General features: G+C 37.0%; 1 protein-coding gene across 7 annotated transcripts in view; it reads left to right on the top strand.

The window, feature by feature from the left end:
• Positions 1–21,833, top strand: part of dysf (dysferlin, limb girdle muscular dystrophy 2B (autosomal recessive)) — a 77,774-nt gene that overhangs the window by 41,604 nt on the left and 14,337 nt on the right. For 2 of the 7 annotated variants that reach the window (XM_084403631.1, XM_084403630.1), the window contains exons 36-42: positions 87–128; positions 2,948–3,049; positions 3,211–3,372; positions 4,064–4,229; positions 4,608–4,681; positions 12,066–12,122; positions 21,224–21,322. In XM_084403631.1, coding sequence (XP_084259757.1) covers positions 87–128; positions 2,948–3,049; positions 3,211–3,372; positions 4,064–4,229; positions 4,608–4,681; positions 12,066–12,122; positions 21,224–21,322 — 702 coding nt within the window. The remainder of the gene's footprint in view (positions 1–86; positions 129–2,947; positions 3,050–3,210; positions 3,373–4,063; positions 4,230–4,607; positions 4,682–12,065; positions 12,123–21,223; positions 21,323–21,833) is intronic. The other 5 variants (XM_084403633.1, XM_084403636.1, XM_084403632.1 and 2 more) reach the window with 4 other exon arrangements.

The following is a 21,833-nucleotide window of genomic DNA, read 5'->3' as shown; positions in this document are numbered from 1 at the left end:
AATCTTGTTTGCAGTTGTCCCAGAGCATCTCTCTCCTGTTCTCTTGTTCATTTTTCCCCTCTCTGTTTATTTTGGGCATCTTCAAGCTTGTGCTTCCAGGGTTCCTCTCTGACAGTCAACAGCAATGGGTACAATTCAGCATGCACACACATACGCAAACACATTTTACTGTATTAAGCAGGAACTTTTGACTCAAAAACTCAACAAAAAACACAGGGCATGTGGTTCCACCATATTAAACCAAAAGGATTATAAAAGTCCTTCAGATCTCTATAGCAGCCAAGCGTCTCTTCAAATGTTAAAACATAACTCAGTATGGAAGATAGCTGGAACCAGTAGTTAGCTCCAAATTGGCATTCCCACTGGTTTTCATTAGGCTAGATATGGGGTGTTGAGATCTACATTGTTTGGTTTTTTTATTCCTGGTGGGTAGATTCCTCCAGAACTCTATGTACTATGTATGCACCTCCTTGATTTTTATGAGGCCTGCCAAGGACAAGATCTTGTGGGAGGTGACTTGGAAATTTAGAACCCTTTCTGATCTGTCTATATTCCCAGCTCTCCTAACTACTGGATTCTACTTCATCTGCACAAAGATTTGTATTGTTCTCCAGTGGCATTTCAAAAAGAAACAAAGTGATGGGCTAATGGTGGAACTAACGTGCTGCTATTAGACTGCATAATAGCTGCTCTTCATTAGATACAAACACACTAGGGACTTAAACACACTGGACCAGTACACGTGCTTTGTGTCGCCAATAGTAAATGAAAACATTGGCAATGCATGGGAAATATGGTGCTGAAAACAAGGGTTCATGGTCTTGCACTTTTCCCTTTCCTTTACCTCTGTACTCCACTTTACTGTCCTTTTTTTGCTGGAAATAACTGCATGATATTATTCAGATATAGGAATGCAATTATCTTAAATGACTGATATTAAAATTCTATAATATTTTGTCTAAACAAATTAAAAATCAAACACTAAAAACTAAAATCAATTGTTTTAAATGCTATGAGTGAATTTAGGCATCACAGCTTTATAATGTACAGTATGAAAAATGGATATTCATTATGTAAGTAAATATTACATATAACATTGTTAATAAATTATTAGTGTTTTTAAATATTAACTTTAAGTGAGTTAGTAAGTGTTAGATGACAGAAATATATGAATAAAAATAGGATAAATAAGCATGCAAAATTAACCTTCCAATACCAGTAAATAAATAAAAAGTGATATTGGCCAGTAAGCAATGTGTAATGCAACATTAAAAAAAAATCTGCATTCCTGTATCTCAAACAGTAAAGCATGGCACTAGCAGCTCCCAGGGAATGCGTGGACTAATAAATTGTACCTTGAATGCAATGAAAGTCAAAAAAAAAAAAAAAAAAAAAAAGAGTCTGCCAAATGAATAAATGAATAAATGTAAGTGCAATATATACAGTGCTGGTCAGAATTATTTGCCCCCTTGGTAAATATGATCAAAGATGGCTGTAAAAAATAAATCTGCATTGTTTATCCTTTTGATATTTTACTTTTTTATCATATTTATCATATTTACCAAGGGGGCAAATAATTCTGACCAGCACTGTATATATGCATTCCTATTAAGATCTTATAAGTTCTGTTTAAACTTTGAATACAGTGGCCTTTCCAAAACGTTATGTTTGTATCTAGAGGCTTGAGCATGTTGAGCGCTGAGTTTGTATAAATGTCAGGAAAGGTTCTCATTTATCAAGTAGATTAACAATGCTTTCTTAAAGGTGTTCCTATTTAAAGTCTCAATGAAATTAAAATTAATAATTCTCTTTTTTTTTATGGAATATTGCAGCATTTATTATAAATGATTTATCCGTGCACATCATTGTTTTTGTTTTTTGTCCTCATAATCTTTAATCAAATTAACTTTATCTCCCGCTTGCAACAACGTCACTTCTCTCATGACATGTTTACTGGTGTGTGGGCGGGACAACCTGTCACTCACATGAGATCACAGCAATAGCAAACCACATTGATCCAACGATCCAAACAATTCCTGACAGACAAAATCAAGTTCTGCACTACTTTTTTTTTTTTTTTTTAAGTTCTGCACTACAAAGTTTCGCTCAGATATACGTCACGGAAGGGAAGAAAAGACTATCGCAACTTTTGTTTCATGCCGACTTTAATGCCGCTCTTTTAAACCCAACGTAATTAAGTTTTTAACCATGGAGAAGTTTTCAGCCATGGAGAATTTAAAACATTGCAATTCTTCATGGCTGAAAGATATCTCCATCCGTCCCTTTGCACAGAGCACCATTGTATTCAACAGTAGTGCCATTCATCAAACAATTGCACTGGCTCAATGCAGTCCTGGCTATCATGTGCTTGTGTGCACTGTGGTGTGATTGCTAACTTTGATTGGCATGTGAAGTTATGATGTTTGAATGCTATTAGTAACCAATTTCTTGTTTGTTTTCACACCCATTTTCAAATTTGGTGCGTCATGCAAATGTACTTGTAGAGAAGAATGGAAACATAGTGTTTGTGAAGTTGATCCCTCTAAATGTACTCTTTGTCCCCTTCAATTACATGAAGTTAAAACTGTTAATGCATGTTTGCAATAAAATAAGAACTTGTATAGTAAATACATATTTCGAAATATCCATATCCATAACATATTTCGTTATTTTAGTATTAATTATTTTATGTTTTAATTTAAGTTATGTGCTTTTGTAATTGTTATTAGTATTGTTTTAATATTACTGTTCAGGTTTAATTTATTTTTATTTCATTGTCATTTTTAGTTTTCTTTTTAATTATTATTATTTTAGAGTGTACAACAATTCAAAATTTTGTCTAATATTTGTATTTTATTTCAACTTAAGTTAAATTTTAGGTTTAGTTAATGATAATAGCTCAGAACCTTATTGACTTTTCCTATTATGCTTTGCCCTTTATTGTTAGTCAGAGGACTCTGATTTGCCCTATCCACCACCACTGAGGGAACCTAATGTCTACATGGTGCCACAGGGGATAAAACCTGTCCTTCAGCGCACTGCTATTGAGGTGAGCCCAAAACCTAATCTCAGTTATCAATTTACACAGTTTAAAAACACTTCTAGCACAGTATAGACTTGACTTCAACCTTCCAAAATGCTATTTCCCTTTTATGATTACTTTAGGCCTTTGCACCTGACGTGACAACCTTTTAACCTTTAAACTCTTAGATACTGGCGTGGGGTTTGCGTAACCTGAAGAGTTTCCAGCTGGCCACAGTGACATCTCCCAGTCTTCAGGTGGAATGCGGAGCAAGTGTGGTTCAGTCGTGCGTCATTCGAAATTCTAAGAAGAACCCTAACTTTGAAGTCAACACCCTCTTCATTGATGTCGTAAGTTCTGGATTTTGATTTGTCAGTTATTTTCTACGTAATTTTGTTGCACTAAAGCAGGTGCAGTTGGATAAAATTCAACTTTAATGTGCTTTCATCAAGGACGAATACAAAAATACTCTATTGTACTCTATCAATCTATTCAAAGGTTAATAGTAAATACAGTTGACCTTTGTCTGAGCCCTCTTCAGAGATTTCTTGTAGATTCTTCATGTAAAAAAAACAGTTAGGATATCAATTTTTTTTGTTACAGCATACTGCTAACCAGTTGTGACAGACTTATATACAATGTGGTCATGGTGTCCTTCACATGGTGGATGTTTCATGAGTGATGACTGGCACAGTAACAATGTCTTAATTCTAAAACGTAAGATAGTTTGGATTCCGTTCCAATATTCATCTAAGACTGGGAGGCATCGCATGGAAAGAATGCTGAATGACTGGGAAAGTTATTTGCACTGTCAGTCGTGGTCAGTCCTGTGCCATACCATGTCATGTTTGACTCAGTTTAGGGTGTGAAATACTTTCACAGAGGACGAGAGGAGAGAGAGAGAGAGGAAGGTTCTTTGGAATAACAACTGAAATGGAGAAATAAACAAGTCATTATGTTACAAGTTAAAAGTTTGGAAGTCTTGCATCTCTTTACAGTATGTTCACAACTCTGCCCTTCATAATCTCTCCTACACTCTAGCGACTGCCCAAGGAAGAGCTCTACATGCCCCCATTGGTCATCAAGGTTATAGACAACCGACAGTTCGGCAGGAAGCCTGTGGTGGGCCAGTGCACAGTCCACTCACTGAATGACTTTCGCTGTCTGTCAGAGAGCCTGGAGAGAGACCCTACAGAAGAGGAATTTGGTGAGACGGAGGAAATAAGAAAATGACTTAAAAACCTTTGAAGCATATTGTTCCTAAGTACACATCAAAATATACTGTATTAGAATTATTGTAAACACAACAGATACATTTAAAGGTACGTGTTTTCTGTCAAGGGAATCAATCAATCGATCATATTGGATAAAAGTAGATCTATTTTGAGCTTTTGTTTAGGACTGGATGTGAGAATTGGTTCTTATTCAGAACCAATAAAAAAAATTAAAAAAAATTATGCAAGAATCAAATGATTTTCTTGATTTTTGGTTTCATTAACAGTTTTGAGTGTGCATTCTTCTGATGATGTAGATGAAACATTATACTTTATGCGTACAGTATTTTATGCTATATTTTCATTAACAGAGGAGATTGCTCATACCCCTAGAGATGAAGTTCTGGTTGATATCGATGACAAGGAGCCTCTCATTCCTGGACAGGTATGATCTGTCTTTTTATCTGCAACTTAAAATGTCCTTCTTTTTCTTTAGCTGACTGAGTAGGTGACATGTAGTGCTGTATCCAGATCTCTTTGGAAAAATGGCTTTATACCAGTCATTCTTAATCAGGGGACCTCAGCAAAAATCTAAGGGAGCCTCAAAATGTCATTTAAATGAATAAAATCTAATATCTCCCTGGACATTTTATACATTTGATGAATATACATTTTCCTAGTTTTGCCAAGCTCTGAAATAGTTTATCAGGTACACGTAAAAAATCTTTATCCTTATTCCAGAAAATCAGGAACAACTGGAAAAGTCATGGGGCCTTTGAATATTGTTGTGGACAATGCAGTCAAAAAGTTGAGAACCATTTCTTTATAGCTATGAATACACATTCTTTTTTTTTTCTTGTCTGTTATGATGTTAATCCTCTTGGCTGTTAGTCAGTAGCTCATTGGTCACATAGCTTGGGTTTCTCCAGGTTTCCTTTAGAGCCTTGTTAGAGTATGAGGCATGCTGTCATGGCAAGTTTAAGCACTTCTGAGTATACACACCACTTTATAAGGTCTTCTAGGGGTCGTTTTCTCCATGCCTTTAATGGTGGAATTAAAGTGTGATTCTAGTTGTGAAACATGACAATCACATCCTGTCCATTATAAAGTCTGGGTTACGGCATTGCCCCAGAGGGACACAATGTCTGTGGCACTAAGAAAGTGAGGCTTTTGTAGACTGCCTCTTGGCTGCCTCTTGAAGGACTGAGAGACAAGATTGCAATGGGCATCATAGAATTGCCTTTAATTCAATTAGGTATTAGTAGAAATGCTGTTTCTAAATCTAGTTTGAAATATGTTACTTGAATGTACTTTTAGATTGTGATTTCAATATGAGATGTAAAATATTGGCCGAACTAGCCTTGTAATGTTGCTATGGTGCCATGTTAGTCAACTTACGGCATAATTGGGGGTGTGTTAGTGATGAAATCATGAATTCAGTAACATGATGGAATACTGTTTGGCACTAGTGTGTACGATGAAGGTTTACACCATCTTGAGACAATGACACGCTTCGCTTTCTGAGAAAAGAGAGGCCAACTTTAATGACGCCTCCTCGAGCTGTCATCAATTCCCTCTCATAACTACGACCTAAAAATACTCCCAAAAAATAAATAAAAACAACATAAAAAATTATCAAGGGGGATTAGGAAAATTGAAGAACTGTTTCCATGTCTCAGCTTTAACCTCTCAGCCTTTATTTGTTCAGTCACTGGAAGAAAAATGAGACTAGAATATCAGATTCGGGCCCGCGTGGCCCACTTGGTTTCCTTGGAAATGTATCGTACTCACAAACAGCAGTTTATTTAGGTTTTTGACCTTCCAGCCCGGCTGGCAGTGCTTCCCTGTGGATGTGAGACGTTCTGTTGTATGCAGAGTGGAAAGAGGAATACTTCACGCTTGCCCTTTTGAGCTCAGTTTTATAAGCCCACACCCAGCTCTAGTTAAGAGTCATTAATGGGGATTTGTATTCTTCTGCACTTGCTACCTTTTCCGTTGATCTAATCTGAGAGCAAGATTCAATTTCTTTTTATTCCACTGTATGCGACAAAGTAATGTTTTTACCTGCAATGTCTTGCCTTAATTTCATCTGTTTGTAACCCAATGATGAACCTGAAATGTTATGTAACGTGCACTGTCCTGGACGTCAGTCCAAACTCTCAAGGCGATTCAGATGGCATCATTGGGCACACCATTTGTGGTTTTAATGAAATCAGTTGAATACTCAAGAAATAACCACATGTTTGACTTTGAAAATGTATCGCTGAATACTCAGTAAACATCCCCTCCAGTTCTGGTCCTGATTTCAGATGTCTCTTGACCACTTCACTATGGGCTTGATTTATAAATGTGGATTTGTATGAGGACTGCCATCAAATGGCTTATTTTTGCTAACATAAATAAAAGAGGGACCACAACCGCAGTCATCTGTGGTAGAATCCCCAATAACCCTATTTTTTGTCTATCAGAAATGTTTGATGGAATATAGGAAGTGAAGGAACTGTGGGAAAATGGGTATGTTAACTGTTAATTTTTGTAAAGAAGGGCTATTGTTTCACGGGTTTGCATGCTCATCACATTTTGTTTTTGCTTGAGGGTATAGTTGTTGTTCTTTTGCACATGTAGAACATGCATTTGATTAGCAATTTGGCAACTCATCTTCTTTTTACGTATTCTGTTTTATACTACAATATGTAGCATTCATAGACTCAGGTTCCTCCAGGGTGGTTTTGACATACAGTAGCACGGTCTTTCGTACCGGCCAGCTGCACTGGTTCAGAATAAAGTTTCAGGGGTCTATCGCACTAGAAGGAAAAGCAATTTGATCCCTGAGCCACAATCCCGCATGACTTCTAGCATTCCAGTGGGAGCCTGTGGCTGCTGTGATCCACTCAGGAAAACCAGGAAAAGCCAAAGAGGAAAATATGATCGCCTCTATGCGGCTACTGTTTGGAACCTGATTGCAGTAACTCTGCTCTCACTCTGTGAGATCTGAAAAGAAGATACTAAATATCTCCAATCAATATCCTGTGCACAGTAACTTTTGACTGTTTAAAAATAGAACACAAAAACATAGCAAAAACATGACAAATCCTGCATGTTCAAGCTTGCACTCTAAAAAATACTGGGTTGTTTCAACCCATGTTTGGGTCAAATATGGAGAAACCCAACTGTTGGGTTTAAAAAAATATATATATAAACCAATGGTTGGGTTTGTCCATATTTGACTCAAACATGGGTTGAAACAACCCAGCATTTTTTTTAGAAGTGCGGTTAAAAATACCTTATCTTTTATCTTGTCTTGTATGAGAATGATTCCAGTAACCATGTTTTACACAATTAACCAAAAAAATCTAACTCCAAAGTTTCCAAGAGTGCAGAATGCACAAAAATCGTCACGATTTTTTTAAATAATTTTTTTATCGTATTTAAGTGAGGAAAAAAAAAACACACAACCATTCAAAAGTTTGGGGTAAAAACATTTTGTTGTTGTTTTTGTCTCTTATGTTCACCAAGGCTACATTTATTTGTTTAAATATTGTGAAATACAATTACAATTTTAAAATAACTTTTAAATTTTAATATATTTTAAAATGTTTCATTACTGTAATGACAGCCTTCAGTGTCACATGATCCTTCAGAAATCATTCTAATGCTGAATTATGCTGATTTGGCGCACAAGAAAATGTTCTTATTATCAGTGTTGAAAACAGCTTTTCAATGTTTTGTGGAGACCATGATGTTCAAGAATGTTCAAAAGAACAGCATTTATTTAAAATAGAAATCTTTTGTAAAAGTATAAATGTTTTTACTTTTACTTGTGATTGATTCATTGTATTCTTGCTGACTAAAAGTATAATTTTTTTTTTTTTTTTTATTACTGTTCCAAAACTTTTGAATGGTTTAGTTGTTTTTGTACATTTATTTTGTATGTGCTGATTCAGGTGCCTGAATCGCAACTGTGATGTTGTCAGGGCTATGTTCAGTGTTCTTGTCTTTTCAATCATGTGCTTGTTTCCTTTCAGTTTAGTATTGTTAATTCCCTTGTTAGTTGCCTTAGTTACTAATGAGTTTCACCTGTGTCTAGTTTAGATGCCTTTGTTTGTCCCCGTATATATAGCCCTGTTATCTTTAGAAAGTATGTGAATTATGCTGCTGCCGCCGCCGCTGCCGCTGCTCTCCTGTGTGATTCTCTGTGTGGATTAAATAGTACCTGCATCAAGTGTTTGGGATTGGACCATACACAACGTGACAATTGTATAGTCCCACTAAATTATGCTAGATCTTGATAGTCAGTTGCATCCCCCACAGCCTTTAGCACTCATAACTGGCCTCCATGATCGAGAATTGCGACATGCAAATTGCATTCTACAGACAGCGTGTGCCAGTGGACTGAAATATATTTGGATTTTTTTCTTTATTCCCCCTTAAGCATTATAACTTAATATATTCACCTCTAATGCCTTGTATTTTGTGTTTGGTGGTGTACAGAGTGGTACATCAAGCTGGTCTGAACTCCCCTGTGCATTAAATGAAACTCGAACCCCATCATCTCCCCAAAGACTTTACTTTGGCTTGGCCCAGACCCCGATACTATTCCCTAGCGGTCTCATAAAAAATGCTCCCTGGATCAGGTTCGTCACTTAAAGCAGGTTTTTGATGAGGCCAAACACAACCTCATAGGGGAAAGTAACACCAATCCGGTGGCTTTGTGGATTTGCCACGGTTTTGAGTGGGTTAAACGATATACTTCAGAAACAGGGCGCTAAAAGCAAGTGCCCATGTAGAGGAGCTTTGAAGAGGTTTCTGAGGTTAAACTTGAGGGAGAACTACTGAAAAAGGTTTGATTTTGATCCTACGTCTTGGTGGCTTCGCCCAAAGCCCTTTAGACAGCAAGAGAGTCAAACAGCCCTACTAATGTGTGTACTTCAAAATGTTCTGTAATGCAACTCCTCTAGTTGGAGGACAACAGCAAACAAAGCGGCCTGGTCCTAATTAGCTGTTCTACTGAGTAGCTGCATGGAGTCCTCTCTCTTGTTGTATTTATTATGCCCTGGCACTACACAGCAAAAGGCGCTGCGAGGGTTCAGTCCTCCCTCTGATGTGGTAAGTCCTCGTCTTGGGCAACTGCATCCCCCCGCTCCTGGCTGCTCACCACCGGCGCCACAATAACTGCCACCCCCTACCCCCACACCTCCCCTGCTAGGGGTCGACTCTGGGGGAACGAGAGCACTCGATGACAGGCCTTTGCGACCAGGTCCCTGTTTATGAGCAGCCAGTCTGATGGCCTGTTCAGCTACATTTTTGTGACTTTCTTGTAAGAGTCTATTTGAAAATGTTTGCATAGACAGAAGAACTGTCCTTATGTCTTGCACTTATTAGAACAGTTAGCCAGTTTATTTGATGATGTTTAACATCACATCCAGCATTCTTGATTGTATTTAGATTGCGGTGTAAAAGAGTAAGCTTGATTTCACATAATTTCTGCAGGATGTGGTTGCTGCATGGGAAGACACAGCTCTGGCACGGCTCTGCTGTTTGTAACACCAGCCTACCATAGCGTTGTAATCACCCATACCACGTGCATCAGAATACAGAGGAATCAGGAATGCTTCGGCATGATTAGCATGTGACAGATGCGGTGAGGTAATGCGATCTCCCAGGCTCATCACGATGAGATGTGTAAAATTGCTCTGCATAAAATGCTTTTAGCTAAAGCTGCTGTTTCTCGCAAGACATTTTTGGGTTGGATTACTTCTCATGATATATACATGTAAAAATAAATAATGTACTGTATGTAATGCTTATCACCAATTCACACAAGATATAGACCAATGTTATTGTAGTATTATTTGCATCCTAATAAGTTTTATTAATATTTTGAATTGGCTTTTATTTTAATTCAAATTTAGTTTTGTTATGTTTTTTTGTCATTATTTATTAGTTGTTTGTTTATTTATTTAATTTTTATTTCAGTTTTAGTTTTTATTTATTTCCAGTTGGTAATTTTAGTGCTTCAACTTAAACTAAACAAAATTTATAAATGTGGCCTGAAATAAGTTTAAGTAAAAATTTTCCCCCAGATTTATTTCATTAATAGGTTTTAATAGTTTTATTTTAAAATAAATCATTACCCTAATAGAGATAGGTGTGTCACCTATTTATTAACATTAATATTATTAATATTTCTTAACTAACATCTAACTATCACAAAATATATTTAGATGTGCTACTTAAAATTTAAACGTGCATATTTGGTATTATATAAATTGATTTTGGGTAAAATACAATAGTGCTTTTGACCTTTTTATTTTATTAAGAACCAGCTTTATTAGCCAATTATAAGGAAACTGACTTGGTTGGTTCTTCCATTGTGCTTTTGTAAAATAAAGAAAACAAACAGAATGCTGCTTTCTGCCTTCCCGGTTTCCTGAATTTTGTGGAGAGTGTCACAAAAAGGAATTGAAACTCAACATATAGGCTACTAGCAAGCTAATTATTTTATTTTTTTTTAGCAAGATTGTAGTGTGGATCGCCTGTGACTGACTGTATTCGTCTTCTGACTGTATGTACTGAACCAAGAAATCCGTACTGTGATCATTCAGGACAAATACATGTACCGTTACACCCCAATTTTGACCCCAGACTTTAACAAACAATTACAATTACTATAAAGCTTTTTATTCTCCATGTAACAGCAGAACTGCTGTTGTTATGTTTTGCATGATATATTATCCTTTTGAGGGGAGCATTTGTTGACATGGATGTAATAAGATTTGCACTTAAATTATATTAAATGTTTGTCCTGTGCATGTTATTTAGTACAACACATTTCATAATGTGCACAGGGACAAACGTCTTTAAAATGATACTGCTACGCTAGGTTATTGTTACTCCTTGGAGAGCTCTCTCCTCAGAATTTAATTATTTTATTCCATTGTTCAATCCGCAAAATGCACTTTCACCCGTGTTGTTTTATGGCTGGCGTGGTCCTTTCGTTGCAACACGTTCCTATTGAAAACAATAGTTCTATTTAGCATCGGGAGGCACAGCGCTGCGGAACATAAATGCGTGTTGTGTTGTGTCTGCAGCTAATTAGCGTTAACGCTTACATTGCAGCATGAACTCATCCTACTGTTGAGTCCCTCATCTGTTAGAGCTATTATTGGGGGAAAAAAACCCACTTTTGAGTCCCATCCAGGAAAAACAACAATCCTGGGGTGTCATTCTTCATCGGGGAATCACATTTCATGGTCCTGACCTTGGTAATGATTTATCTATCAGCTAGAAACACAGTCCTGTCTGAGTGCACAAACCGCAGGTTAGAGTCAGAGCATTCAGTATGGTTGCCATCTGTACCTCATTGACGCTCTCTGTTGCATCTTAGTCTGGGAGTTCCAGACCTGGCGATCCAATCCACTGTCTGCTCTGTAATATATGCTGTCATCTTACTTCATCCATATATGCTGCTGATCTAATGTGTTGCTCTGTTTTCATGTCATTTCTCATTATGCTATAAAAAAAAAATCTGGCCAGGATTGAACTGTTGGCTGGTAGAGTGTGGTATAACATGTGTAGTTCAGTTAGATGTGTCTTAATAAGGATATTTAATATTGTACATTCCAATTACAACCTCAAACATTTATCATTTAAATCTGAAACACTGTTTTGCTTTAGACTTTGAATAGTGAAATTGAAAGATTTGGCTTTCTGAGAAACTATGAATGCTTCTCTTACTATGACTGCAATTTTTTGGAAGCGTGTTGATTAGCGAATGAAGGGTGTTTACTAACATTAACCAACTAACCAATGCTTCTGGTTTATAACAGGCAGACGGCACCAGCTCTGCCATTATTAACATCTCGCCTTCTCAGTCCAGCCTCCATGTACGTATGTATGACATCATCACCAATTTTCACATCTCTTTCCATCTCTCTGCAACCTTCATTTCATTGTGACTAGGTCATTAAGTGTATAATGCTATGGTTTGAGTCCAGGGTTTCTTTCCCTCACTACGTGTGAAAATAATATTGTATTTTATTTGTCTCTTTATGTGTTTGTGGCTCATGGCATGTCACCTTTATTCAGTCAGAATAGCTGTGACAAAGTCAACAAGCGGAATACACATGCGATGTGGCTTGTGTTCTGTGTTGCATGCCCTTGGTGTATGACGATGCAAGGACAAGTGACATCACCCAGGCCAAGGTCTGACATGTTCATAAAGATTTATACTAAACAATATGACAAAATATATGTCAAGATGAATTCTCTCAAAACAAGTCTTAATATCAATAAGCCATTGTGCTTCTCGTTTAATTTTTATCTTACATTAAGGATGTTTAGAGATTTTTTTTAAGATGATATTTAAATACTTCACCTCAAAATTCTGTCATTTACTCGCTTTATTTGTATGTCAATTTTAGGATTAGTAATTGTAGTACTTTAGTAGTTTATTTCAATTAGTGGCTAAGGCAGCATTTCTAAGGTTTGTTTAAGGTTACGTTTCCACAAATTATTTTTAATAGTTTTAGTTAGGGTGACCACCTGTCCCGCTTTGCGTTGTACCGCACAGCATTTTCACCCCTTGTCCCGCACGTCGCATATTGAGAAAATGTCCTGCATTTTCATTGGTCTATTGGTTTTTAATACTCATATTAAGAAAACGTGCATGCGTAGTGCGTAGCATCCTAGTAGGTTGTGACAGCTGTCAATCAAAATGTGGACCGGTGATTCGTTCCATGTGTTTCCTGTCAGAAAACAAATGGATAATTCGGTCAATTAAAATGAGCTTAATTGTTAAATAACTAAATAATTCATAATTAATTAAATTAAACTATTTAATTTAACAGAATTTATCAACTTGTTGCCTGCTGTGGTTGTTTTAATTTACATCCTTTCTAAAAATATGAAAGTTTTTGGTTTAATATATTCTTAATATATAAGACTGTCAATGATCTAATTTCATGTTGTTTTATATTTTATTTGTTCATTGTTTATTTTGTTGGATTTTAATTGGACTTGGTCAGAACTGTTTATAAAATAGTTATCTGCATGGTGCCTGCTGCCTTTGGGCTCAGTGATGTTGAATTTAAATGACATGTCAAATAAAGACATGTTTATATTACATTGTTCTTTAGTCCCTTCCAGAAAACACCATTAGCCTACATCACAAAGAATTTTTAGTGTTGGTAAAATGTCCCACATTGTACCACACAAACTTATAATCGTCCCACATTTGGTTTGTTTGATGGTGGTCACCCCAGTTTTAGTTAACAATAACAACACTGATTCCACAGAAAAAAAAGGTTTAGGATGACATTTTTATTTTACTGTGACTTTCTCTGTAAGAATTTTGTACTTTATTTTGTAGAGCTATACAGTACAGTACTACAATTGCAATTTTAAGCAATTGTATTTGCATAATATGTGTACTGCAGACACTGTAATGTAAATGTACACCCTGTACATATGTGGACACCCTCTATTAATGAATGGATTTGGCTGTTAAGTGCGAAAAATCAAGCATTCAGCTGTCTGAGGCCCTTTTCTTCTCTAGCATGATAATGCCCCTCTGCACAAAGTGAGGTCCATATGGTTTACTGAGTTTGTCGAGAAAGAACCTGACTGGCCTATACAGAGTCCAGACCTGAACCCCACTTGTTTTGGGATGAATTGGAACTCCAACTTATTCAGTCCCCATTGTTCAGGGCCTGACCTCCCTGAGGCTCTTGTGTCTGAATGTGTGCAAATTCCTGCAGCCATGTTCCACATCATTCCCACAGCATGTTCCAAGCCTTCTCAAATGATTGAAAGCTATTATAGCTGCAAAGGGAAGACAAACTTCCTGTCAATACCCATAGTTTTGAAATTAAATGCTCAGACAAGCTCATATGGGTGTGGTGTCAGGGAGTCCACATACTTCTGACCATAACGTGTATTTCAAAATGATATTTACACCAGTCTAATTAGGTTAACGGATGCCTCTAATCATGAAGATCTGCATGATGTTGGGCTTTGTGAGTGGTTACTCTAGGTTTCTAACTCAAGGAAGGATTTTATACATGCGACTGACTGCAGGAACTTTTGGTGACAGACCCATTTATTTTATGGTATATTGTTATTTATTTTATTTTATTTTATTTCTGAGGCAAATCTAATTTGCTCTCATATTTGTCTTTGACTCTGTAAAGTTCTCTTTGTTACGCTTCAGATTGGTCGCAGAACACGAATCCTGTTTTGTGTTAAGATCAAGGAGACTTATTGAATTCAAACTATTCTTTTTTCCTGCACTTTCTCCAACAAAGAAAAGTCAGGATCATGAATGAGGGACATAGAAATGAGAAGCAAGCATATAGGAGAAAGGTGTGTTCTGTCATCTTAGGCCTATCTACTCTTGGAAGTCATGCAGGTCTTAGTGTGGTCCAATTTGTTTCTAGTCAAATGATCTCCACAGCTTTGGGGCTTTGGTTCTAGTCCTTATGACTACATTACACCAGGCTAAGACTAAGCAGAATCCTTTGATACCACTTCTTGTTTATATCACACTCTAAATGTAGTACTATTTGCCTCCTCTTGCCAAGACATAGAGGTTTCTTTTTTTTTTTTGCAAACAAAGATATTTATTTTATTAGAAAACATTAAAACCAGATGATCAAAAATCCAAATTTTCTCTCTCACCAGAGCCAAAGTAAATAGGGCTGTTAAAAGATTCCCAGTGCATTTCCCCTCATTGCCAAATGTCAAGAACAGAAAGAAAAAGAATGAGTGAAAGGAAGAGAAAGAGAGAGGGACGAAAAATGTGTATTCAATCAGTTTTCAACTAATGAAATTTTGAAGATGCAGACTATGAGCTTGTCCTGTCCTGTTGGTGAGGAGAGAGCCGTTCATCACACTTTTTCCTAATTGTTATTACGATGAGATTTGTTTCGCTATTTTGAGGTCTTGTAATTCAGGGATTTTCAAACTGGGGTCTGGGATCCACAAAAGGGTACCAGAGGCTCTGGAAAATATTTAACATAAAACATTTACTTTTACATTTAATCATTTAGCAGACACTTTTTTCCAAAGCGACTTACAAATGAGGAGAGCAATAAAAGCAATCAAACCAACAATAAGGCAATAGGGCAAGTGTTGTGACTATTCCCAGTTTTTTTTTTGTTTTTATAGATATAGAATCGCAAGTGTTATTAATGAGTGAAGTGTTGGCGAGATGCGTCTTTGAGATAGGCAGGTCATTCCACCAGCATGGAACAGTCAAGGTGTCTTTGGAGAGGCTCAAAATCAAGAGATAGATATTACAACATGTGTTTTTAGGGCTGTCAAAGTTGACATAACTTAAAGTATTTATTAAATAATGTTTAATAAAAAAAATAATAAAAAATAATACTGCTTTGGAGCGATGTTTTTGTGAGAAACGGATAGAAAAAGAGATACACTCTCAGCTTAATACAAAGTAAATATTTTCCAGATTCTATTCTATTCTATTCTATTCTATTCTATTCTATTCTATTCTATTCTATTCTATTCTATTCTATTCTATTCTATTCTATTCTATTCTATTCTATTCTATTCTTTGTGAGAACTGTCATGCACATAAGTCTGTCCCGTGATGATGCAGTGTTTGCTAAAGTCTTTGCCAAGCCTTCAGACACTGCAGAGGACAAATAGTATTTCAACAGTTTTGCCAGTTTTTCGGTCTTAGCAGTTGACATCCAAAACGCATCAGTAGTTTTGAGAGGAGAAAAAGAAACATGCCGAACTGTGGTTACTCATAAAATGGAATATCGGTTGGTGGCTTCATTTTCTTCAGACCATGCAAATATGCTGGAGGTTATTTGAAAGACTTGACTCTGCTAAAAAATGTGCAGACAGTGAAGGAGTACAGCACACTTCTTAGTGAACAAGAGTAACCAAAATAAATTCAGTTATAAATGTATACTTGCATTGAAAAGTCCCTTTAGGTCTATCCAACTTCCTGGTTGAGAAGGCCAGCATTGGTGTAATATTGATGTGATATTGTTGGATGCTAAATACAATTATGTTTTCACATATTTATTATTCACATTTACATATATGCATATACAGTATACTCTTATCCAAAGCAACTTACAGAAGAGGGACATGCAATATATTCATAGTTTATTAGAAAGTAAGACTAGGAAACAAGCTAGACCAGGGGCCAGTTGCATAAACATAGCCATTATGTTAAGACTGTGTCTTAAGAACTAGTATGATCAACTAGAAGTTAGTTAGGGGTAATCAGTCTTACTGTTCGGTGTCAAATTAGACCAATCTACGTTTTTATGTTACTGACTTTAAAAAGTTATTAACAGTTTTAAAGAATAAAATTGGATGACTAACTTGTAAGACTATAGTCTTATAAGTTAGTCATCTAATTTTTTTTCAAGACGGGTCAAATTTTTTAAAAGTCAGTTACATAAAAAAGTTAAATGGTCTAATTTAAATCTGAAAAGTAAGACTGATTAGCCCTAACTTATTGCTAGTTGGTCAGACTCGTTCTTAAGACCAGTCTTAACTTAGTGGCTATGTTTATGCAACTGGCAGAGATGAAAGGCAAAGAATAGGAATCGTACGTGTGTGTAAGTGCCTTATGGTTATTAGTGAGAGTGACAACTGCATTTTGGAACAGAACTTTCACCCTTTTTCAGGATTTTTGAATGTCTTTTTTCATGTGGTAACTCAGCCTTATGGCACGCGGAGGGTTAATCACTGAACCACCTTCGGTCTGTGTCAGCGCCAGTTACGTCATTTATGTCACCTTACTTTACTCGACGGAAGTAGTAGGTCATCCAGGTACTTTTTGCCTACTGTTTTATTAATATGGACATAACTCTCTTTTCACACACTGTTTTTTGCCTTCTGTAGGAAAGTAAACACAAGTAAATACTAGTAAATACGGCAGTCATCCTCAAACAATGACTGTGTGAATGTAGCCTAAACAGACTAGTGAAGTTTTGCTAGTAAACAGCATGGCTATATACTCCACCAGGCAGAACAGGACAGAAGTGTACTGTACTTTTCAGAATGTATACTGTATAGTATGTATGCTATATGAATATATAGCCTCTACTGCACTCCATCACAGCATTCATGAAAAACAGACTGAATTGTAAAGTTGTAGAATAAACTTTACCTGCTTTAGAATCTACAGGTTTCCACCAACTCCATGTCGCAAATTCCTGAAGCCATGTTGGATACTGTTTATATTTCTGAATGAGCCGTCAATCAAAACACATGGAATGTCTGTACTGTGTATTTAAACGTCTGTTCAGTGCTCAATTATTACCAACTTTATTTGGTTATTTTTCAGCACTAGTGCACACAAGCATTTTTAGACCCAAAGCTAACACTAGCAGTGCCCTACGTTAACCTTTACCTCAGGAATTGAGAATGTTTGCAACCATTTTAACAGGTTTTGCATGAATTAATTTTTGGAGGAGCAGTGAAGTTCCCTGTTTTCCCTCTGCCTTTCCGACCACCCTGTTTCAGGTACCAATCCACCCTGGGACATAGCAACCAATATAAATACTCTCATTTTCATCAATTTTGAAGCTCCTAATGTCTGAAATCATATCATACACTTAACATTATCTTTTCATCTGTATAACATCTCTTTCGACAGTGCGTTTCCATTTTTTGCGAGCATGCACGCACATATACACCCAGGTTTATATGGAGCAGTACTTATTTTAATAATACCCCTAAGCCCTAAAACCTTTGGGTAGAGTATAGAATAACTAAACACATACATCTGGTGCACTCGAAGTGTCTGGGTGACCAGACGCACATGCACGCACACTCATTACACATCATTTCAGAGGCAAAATGGAACATTATTTCCTTGGTCACATGCGATCCGATTAACACAAACTTGCGCACAAACACCTAGGACGCACACACAGTAACTCGGATGGAAACATGGCTGTCACGGCATCCGTAGGCTCCGCTTTAATAGCTCTGTCAGACAAAGAGAGGAGACATGTGGCAGTACTATGAAAAGCACTATTCAGGGCCGTTAGACTGCCGCACAGCCAGGCCAACTCAGCTTAAGTGATTCTGAAGGCAGCTTCACAATACACTGCAGATACTTACCGCACACCCAGTCCCATTGACCCCGTGTGCCGCCTCTGGGTAGACGCAGGAACCAGGAGACACTCCCCCCAAAAACGTCCCCTTAATGTTACCTTCACCTTCCTGCTCATCGCTCTGATGCTCTAATCTCTCATTCTCTCTGTGGATTACCAGTGTTGTTGAGTCATTCATTTCTCTCCTTTGTTATGTTGACTGAAATTATTGCATAAATTTGCGTTCTTTTCAGAATCAGACCAAAATCAGACCAAAATTTCTAACTCTAACTTCTAGAGTTTTCAGGTTACAGCCCTTCAGCCTTTGACTACTGTGTCTTTTGTAAATGATTGTACTTACTATTTTTTTTAAATTTGACTAATTTTTCCAAACACGGCGTAGTCCTTTAACCTGTTCTGACTTCAGGTTACGCACATGTGGTGCACACGTCTCTTCTGTAAACAAAAAAAAATCTAAAAAAAATTCTGTTGTTTTATAATTTTACGGATTCTCACATTTTCTGAGCAATTCTGGAGCTTTGTTTTGTGACACTTCTCATCTTACTATCTCCCCGGAAATATTACTGGCTTGTTTTTTATACGATTGTTTATTTGCAAGTACTATAGCTTTATTAGCATCTTCTAAGTTATTAAGAGTAAAATACACTACCATTTAAGAGTGTGGGGTCAGCAAGGACACATTAAGTTGATCAAAAGTGACAGTAAAGGCTTAAAGGCATTTCTGTCATAATGAGTGTTTGGCATGGCAATTAATATGACAATATTGATATGTTTAGTCTTGGCGGAATAGATCTGCTTCGCTGCTGCTGCTGTTGGTTATTGCTGCTGTTGCTGCAGAGAAAGTATGGGAGTTGCTACTGCCGATACATACATGTATACACAACATGCTGCTGTGAGCAAGTAAGACATGCTGCTGCTGTACAATATAGCGTAGATGAATTGCCCTTAGCAGATCTATACAAGTGGAGCTGGGGAAGGTGGAGGGTTTCTGTAAGCGCGCCATTGCTGACCACAAATTTAAAGGTTGAGCAGCAAGCTCATTGGCTATTGATACACCAGGAACCAATCAGCGGTGCCCTATAGAGTGATTGCAAGCAGATTGAGTTAAGGACTAATAAACCTGCGCCATCTAGAGTTTCATAACAGAACTTTGTATTTATAATGTTACTAAATGTTTCTATTTCAAATAAAGTTTTTTTTTTTTTTGTTCATCATCAACATGAATAAATAAATAAATAAAAGAAAACTATCATGATTTCCACAAAAATATTGTGTAGCACAACTGTTTTCAACATTGATGATAATAATAAGAAATGTTTCTTGAGCACCAAATATGCATATTAGAAGGATTCCTGAAGAATCATGTGAAGACTGGAGTAATGATGCTGAAAATTCAGCTTTGCCATCACAGGAATTAATTAATTTTAAAATATATTGAAATTTAAAATAGTTATTTTAGATTCAGAATATATATTTTTTAATTTTAGATTTAGAAATATTATTGTTTTGATCTGTTTTTGATATAATAAATGCAGCCTTGGTGAGCAAAAGAGACTTCTTTCAAAAACATAAAAAAACAATACTGACTCCAAACTTTTGAACAGAGAGTTTTTTATTTCTTCTCATTTATTTTTATTTTAGAAGACTATGAATGATTAAAAACAAACTGTATTAATGAAAGATTTCATTCAGAGTTTGTCACACATAATCATGTAGCCTATATGACACACTCTGACACGAGTACACGCACATTCCTTGGCACGGCAGTGGCATGTGGGTTAATTAAACAACACTGTCGGCCCCCCCTGCCTGGCCACCAAAATGCACGCCACTCCGCCACACTCCCCAACCACTAAGACGAGGAAAAAACCCAGCATATCCCGGCATTGCTCCATCACTACTGTTTTTCCTCTCTCATCATAAAAGTTAAAAGAACGATGGAAGCGAAACTCGAAGTCTCTCCTCAGGGTGAGTCGAAACTGGCCTTTTAGAAGAGAGAGAAGTGTGTGTGTGGGTGCAGCCAATGGAGGGATCTCTTCTCTTCCAAACACACTGTGTTTTATGCCACGGTGGGTCAGTCTGTCTTTCATCCATCTGTCAAGCACACACACACACATGTATTTGCACAAGCTTCACATCATAATCTGACTACACTTTTGTGTCTTGTTTTGAGGCAGTGTCAATTGTGGAGGGTGTTGTCCTCATTAACCACACTCATTTGTCTTTTGGTTGGATGGGAATGTGGTGCTGGCTGAGGTGGGAACTGCCTGGTTGTACCTTTCTGAAAAATGTCCCACACTTTCCATGTGGAATGAGTGAGCGTTGGCGAGACTTGCAGTATCAGTGGCGATTAGCACATCAAATTGCAGCAGAACATCAGCGCTCCCGATTCATACCCGTGAAAGTACCAGAAAAATGACAATATGAACGCTTTCTTTCTAGTTTCATTTGATATGCTTACAATTACCATGATTACAGCAGATGAATGATTTATCAGTCACTTATGGAAAAGATTAAGTTATGGAAAGGTTTGTTTCCACTGGTCGTTTGGTCTGTGGATGGTGTCACTGTCACTCATGCATGTTTCTGCTTAAAATGTTTTGACATTTGAGGGTATTTTCTCTTGACTCTTTTTCTTTCTTCACTTTTTCTAACCTTGTCTTATTGTTTGTGTTGAATTTGTCGGACATGCTTTAGATGGGGCAGTGGGTAAGTTAAGGCCTTCATTGCTTTCAGACTAGACGTTCCTATTTATGAAATTACTGATTTAATTAAGCAAGGGTCTATTGAATGAGGGATGTGGGGTCAGATATGTATAGACCCTCCTTGCTTGTAATGCTTCAATCTTCCTGGTCTCTTATTTTCTTCCTCTGTGTCTACAGCAGGATGAATTTATGGACTGGTGGAGCAAGTTTTATGCCTCCACAGGTGAGAGGAACAAGTGTGGAAGTTATATGGAGAAGGGCTTCGATACACTGCAGGTAAGGCATCACAGTAATGTTGTCCCTCATGTTGTTCTAAATGCGTATGACTGACTTTATTTTTTTTCTGAGAAGATTTTTTTTTTCATACAATGAAAGTCAATGGGACCCAAAACAACATTAGACCCCCCAAAAAACACTAAAAGGCTTTTCACACTGCACTTAACCCTGGGGTATAGGTGTTCTAAACTCTGCTTTTAACCCAGGGCATAGAACGTTTCACACTTGTAATTAAGAAGTGGGGTTAGCACTGCTTTTGACCTGGGGTTTACGAAACTCCGGAGCCGGGTGAGCACCACTTTTGCAGTGGTAACCCACTCTGTGGTGCCAAACTTGTTCAGTGTGAAGCAATGCTATGTTAGAATGTCACAGTTAGAAACTGTGATTGCATGCCAAATTGCATGTCTCATATTTACATGCGTTGGATAATTTTAGTCACAGAAACACTGTGTTGTTTCAATATTTGAGGGGAAACATGTTTTATTCTTAATTCTGTAGTCCAAAAAGTCTA

This window comes from Rutilus rutilus (genome assembly GCF_951802725.1).
Source record: "Rutilus rutilus genome assembly, chromosome: 3".
NCBI lineage: Eukaryota > Metazoa > Chordata > Actinopteri > Cypriniformes > Leuciscidae > Rutilus > Rutilus rutilus.
Note: the sequence above shows the minus strand (reverse complement) of the source record. Positions and strands in the feature narration are given on the sequence as shown.